The sequence below is a fragment of the Dipodomys merriami genome, unplaced genomic scaffold (genome assembly GCF_024711535.1).
Source record: "Dipodomys merriami isolate MVZ:Mamm:240054 unplaced genomic scaffold, mDipMer1.0.p SCAF_9, whole genome shotgun sequence".
Taxonomy (NCBI): domain Eukaryota; kingdom Metazoa; phylum Chordata; class Mammalia; order Rodentia; family Heteromyidae; genus Dipodomys; species Dipodomys merriami.
In genome coordinates this window covers 10,563,876-10,569,462 of record NW_027206512.1, presented here as the reverse complement: position 1 = coordinate 10,569,462, position 5,587 = coordinate 10,563,876, and the positions used below count along the sequence as shown (strand labels likewise).

At 40.7% G+C, this 5,587-nt stretch overlaps 1 protein-coding gene across 1 annotated transcript; it reads right to left on the bottom strand.

The window, feature by feature from the left end:
• Nucleotides 1-320: 320 nt before the first annotated feature.
• On the bottom strand, nucleotides 321-5,224 carry Dspp (dentin sialophosphoprotein). The gene is made up of 4 exons (XM_070012657.1): nucleotides 5,174-5,224; nucleotides 3,912-3,998; nucleotides 2,800-3,750; nucleotides 321-2,234 (listed from the first exon to the last, which is right to left on the bottom strand). The coding sequence occupies exons 1-4, from the start codon at nucleotides 5,222-5,224 to the stop codon at nucleotides 321-323; spliced, it is 3,003 nt and encodes a 1,000-aa protein (XP_069868758.1).
• Nucleotides 5,225-5,587: the final 363 nt, after the last annotated feature.

Genomic DNA, 5,587 nt, shown 5'->3' with positions numbered 1-5,587 from the left:
TCATGTCGTACGTGACTTGTTGAGGTTTCTGTGTGAAGTATTAAAGAGTGTTTTAATTGTTCTGATGTTTAGATTCACACTTTGAACAAAATATTTTCAGAAGATGAAGATCACTTAGTATTGTATCTACCAAAGGTCATGCACTGCGGTATTGGGGGCTTTGAAACTTGGTTCTGGATCCAACATTTGATGTGATTCCCCTCATTTTGTCGCTGAATGTTTATGGAACTCTTCTGCTTGTTTCTTTCCTTTAGTTTGCTGGGAATCTTCTTTCCTAACAATTATTAAATTTTCACACAAAGAATCCATGGGTTTTTGTTCTAGTCGTCGCTCGTTGAGTGGTTACTGTCACTGCCCTCACTGGCACTGGCGCTGTCACTCCCATTGATGTGGCCATTCCCAGACTTGCTCTGGTCATCATCCTCATCACTGCTGTCAGAGCTGCTAGCCCCATGGTCACTGCTGTCACTGCCATCGTCACTGCTGTCATCACTGCTGTCACTGCTGTCATTGCTGCTGTCACTGCTGTCATCATTGCTGTCACTGCTGTCATCACTGTCGCTGCTGTCACTGCTGTCACTACTGTCATCACTGTCACTGCTGTCACTACTGTCATCACTGTCACTGCTGTCATCGCTGTCACTGCTGTCACTGCTGTCATCGCTGCTGTCACTGCTGTCACTACTGTCACTGCTGTCACTACTGTCACTGCTGTCACTGCTGTCATTGCTGCTGTCACTGTTGCTGCTATCGCTGCTGTCATTGCTGTCACTGCTGTCACTGCTGTCACTATCACTGCTGTCACTGCTATCGCTGCTGTCACTATCACTGCTGTCACTATCACTGCTGTCACTTCTGTCACTATTGTTGCTGCTGTCACTGCTGTCACTACTATCACTGTCACTGCTGTCACTGCTATCGCTGCTGTCACTGCTGTCACTACTGTCACTGCTGTCACTGCTATCACTGTTGTCACTGCTGTCACTGCTATTGCTGCTGTCACTGCTGTCACTACTGTCACTGCTATCGCTGCTGTCACTGCTGTCACTACTTTCACTACTGTCTGATTTGCTTTCACTGCTGTCACTGCTGTCACTACTGTCACTGCTATCGCTGCTGTCACTACTGTCACTGCTGTCACTGCTGTCTGATTTGCTTTCACTGCTGTCACTGCTGTCACTACTGTCACTGCTATCGCTGCTGTCACTGCTGTCACTGCTGTCACTGCTGTCTGATTTGCTTTCACTGCTGTCACTACTGTCACTACTGTCACTGCTATCGCTGCTGTCACTACTGTCACTACTGTCACTGCTGTCTGATTTGCTTTCACTGCTGTCACTACTGTCACTGCTGTCACTGCTGTCACTGCTGTCACTGCTACTGCTGCTGTCACTGCTGCCTGATTTGCTGTCACTGCTATCGCTGCTGTCACTACTGTCTGATTTGCTGTCACTGCTATCGCTGCTGTCATTACTGTCGCTGCTGTCACTGCTGTCACTACTGTCTTTGCTGTCACTGCTGTCACTACTGTCACTGCTGTCACTACTGTCACTGCTGTCACTACTGTCACTACTGTCTGATTTGCTGTCACTGCTATCGCTGCTGTCATTACTGTCGCTGCTGTCACTGCTGTCACTACTGTCTTTGCTGTCACTGCTGTCACTGCTGTCATTGCTGTTGCTGCTGTCATTGCTGTCACTGCTGTCATCCTTGTCACCACTTTCTGATTTGCCTTGGCTGCTTTCTGACTCATCTTCATCACTCTCGCTGTCACCATCACCATTACTGTCACTATCATTAGCGTCTGATGTGCTATCGCTGTCATCATCTCCTCCATTTGAGTCACTGTCATTGCCATTATCTTCAGATTCATCTGAGTGGTAGGTAGCATCTCCTTGACTACTGCTGTCATTGTCACCTTCTGAAGTGGCATCATCACTTCCCTTAGATCCATCACTGCTGTCAGGGTCATCTCCTTGCATGGATTCATCATCAAAATCATAGCTATCATATCTGTCACTGTTGCTGCTGCTATCTGTCTTGCTATGTCCAGCCTTGTTCCCAGGTTCTGACATCTGGCCAGGCCTTTCTGAATTGTCAGCTTGTCCCTGTGGTTTGTTGTTTTCCTTTCCTATGATTCCACCATACTGTCTTTTACTCTGTTCATGTATTTCCCCAGCTGTTTTGGTAATATTAATTCTGTTCTCATTGTTGGGAGAGTCCATTTTCATTCCCTAAGGAAAATGAAGAAAGGAATGACTAATTAGTGAACATTTACTGCAAAATTGCATTTGTCTAAGGAGGACTATTCCATGGTGTGTGGCCATGGTACCAGGAATCTAGCTTTCAATAATTTGTAAACACTGATTTGTGAAAATATGGTCAATACCTAAAAGTATTTAGCTGTTTGAGTTCTTGATCAACTTATCCACAGTTCTACCCAGTAGAAAATTTTGTAAACAATTACATGATGTTCAAAATGATTGTGTACAATTTTATGCAATTTTAATTGTGTAGAATTAAAATATGCTATGAAATGTTGTAAAAGCAGTTCCATGATAGAACCATTATTTAGCTCAAGATGTTTCTAGCATTGAGAGCAATTATTCAGAAATGACTAGTATTTTTTAAGTTGTTCCATATCAAAATCCAATAAGGATTCTAGCTTTCTCATTAAATATTCATTCAAGATAGGTGAAAATACCCGGATGTTTATCATGGCTCATTTCTATGATCCCATTGCAAAAGGGAGAAAAAAAATTTAAACTGCCATTTAAAGAAATTGGGTTTAAAACCAACCTTATCTTGACTCTTTCCAATATTACTTGGGCCTGACTGTTGAATGATTCCATTTCCCACACTTTTACTTTCTCTGTGACTTGATTCTTGAGGGTTCTCTGTTTGGCTACCATTGCCTTCTAGAATACCACCAGACTCTTCTTCGCTGTTAGAGCTATCATCTGTACCAGTGTTATTGTTGGGATCTTCCTTCTCTTCAGAGTCACAATCTTCAACTGAATTTTGACCTGTGCTTTTCTCTTCTTTTTTTCCCTGAGCCTGTCCTTCCTGGCCCTTGCTGTGATCACTGCTCTCTTCCTTAGTATTTGCTTCCCCACCTTCATTGTCACCAGAGCCCTTGTCTTCATTCTCATCTGCTCCATTTCCACTAGGATTCCCATCAGAATTATCCAGGCCAGCATCTTCCCCATTGTCTGGTATTACCTCAGCCTTCCCATTCCCATTTCCCTCTCCTTCTGTGTGAGATGTTGTTGAATTTTGATCACCCTCAATCCTATCTATTTTATCTTCATGGTTTGTACTATTATTGCTATCAGCTACTTGTGGTCTATTTTCTTGGACAACAGTGGCATTCTGGTTTGCATCTGTTCCATCCCTATCTTTTAGAATATGGTCAGTATTTTCATCAATTCTGCTCTCGTTTACTGTTCTAACACTGCTGGAGATGCTCACTTGTCCCCTGATAGCATTTGTGGTGGTATCTCCTTTTCCATATACCTCATCATGACCATATGTTTCTGGAGTTCTTGTGCCTCCATTTTCATCTTCAACATTTCCCTCTTCACTTGCTAAAATGAAATGTGTAGAAGGATTTTTTTCTCTTCCTTCTGCCCACTCAGAGCCATTCCCCTGGCCTTTGTCACCATCTTTGATATGCTGTTGCCTTTCTATTTCACTTTCATACAGAGGACCACCACTTTCTTTAGTGATGTCATTGACAATTAATTCATTCTGAAAAAGAGAAACAATTGAAAATAAATTGTGAATATCATCTCAAAGTAAAGCAAATTGAAAAGATGAGTGGAAATTTGGAGAAAGTGGGATGTAAAATCAGCTTGGAAAAATTGGTGGAAACACAGAAAATTGGTGGAAACACATTTTACGTCTCAAACCTGTAGTGGTAATTTTGATTTTGCTTGAAGAGGTAAATTCAAAGATTTTTCAACAGCATGTCTCTCCAGTGGTTTAATTTGAGGAACCTGCCAATATGAAAACAGTGGATATTATATACATCCTTATTTTTATTTGTATTGATGCATTTGTGCAATGTGTGTACCCACATTTTTCTTTCCATAAAGAAGAAAAGATAGAACACAAAGGTTAAAGGATGACCTAATCAAGTAGAAAGAGAAACAGCTTGTTATAGGCCTCATGTGGAATTTCTAATGGGGCACATGTATGTTTTTTATTTTGCTATCACCAATGTTACTGATTGACCAGGCCATTTATCTCAGCTATAGGCAATATCCCTTATAAAGACAAGGAGATAGACCTTTGGTGTTCTGTTCCAGCTAGCCTCTTGAATTAGTAAGGGCCCACTTCAAGTATAATCCTGACTAAAAAAAACCCTAAAACAATGGCAGATGTGACAAGGCTAATTCAGAAGCAAGCTGAAGTAATACATCAGCTGTAGGAACTGCAAGAAAATGCCTGGAATGTGTAAGAAAATTCTAAACTACAGAAATACCAAAATGTTTGGAATTATGAAAACATATGGAAAATACTGAACATGGAAGGTAGCTAATAAACTGACAAATAGGTTATAATTCTCTGAATATTTATCTGTGTTTGCTTGTGTATTCCAAATCTTCCAGAATGACCATATAAATGGCCATGCTTTTCATTGAAGCATTGGTTTATTCATATGTTGAAAACCTCATCTTTCTGATTATTCTTCCTTTAAAATCGATATTAAACAACATTGCTATTACAATGAAATCTACATGGCATGAAGGAATGATGGACAATATCTCCATGACTTCCTGGCATTGAATGCACATTACTTCGGATATTTTTATCATGACCGACACTTTATCTTAGCCTTATATTGCTGAAGTGGAGTTGAAGTCTTGAAGACTTTCCTGTCCAGCCTGGCTTGAACCTCAGCTCTCTACATCTCAGCTTCCTGAGTAGCTATGATTACAGTCATAGCCCCCAGCCATTTGAGTACATTTTTAAAATAATCCTCTGAGAAGGCATACATTTCAACTAACAGAAGGAGCACATGAATTGAAATGCACATTTGTTTTTGTTGAGATACAAAAAACATATTGTGAAATCATTTATGGAGATCAAAATGTTTGGAGTCATTAGCATGCATATTTTGATGTGAAGACAACTAAGGACAAAGTTTTGCTAAGGAAGACATACTTACTGGAATAGCCCATGCAGCAGCCCAAATGCAAATGTATATAATTATCTTCATTTTCCTTAAGAACATAGATCGATGGCTGTTTAAAAATAAGAACAGCACAAAATTGCTTATAAAGAAAAGAATGATAACTATAGTAATACATTATTTTGGTTTGCCCTTTTCTAGAGCAAGGAATATATTTTTAACATGAGGAGATTTACAGTGTTCCACAACAAACCTGGCAGGGTTATGAAGGTTTATGGAGCTTTACCAGGATGAGAACTGAAGTAGCTTCCTTCTATTTCTGCTTGTGCCAATGTGGTATCAAGACTATAGCAGCAACTGTCCTGGTGCTCTTTTTTGTCGATTGTAGGGCTTGAACTCTGGGCCTGGGTGCTGTCCCTGAGCTCTTTAGCTCAAGACTAGCAGCTCTAC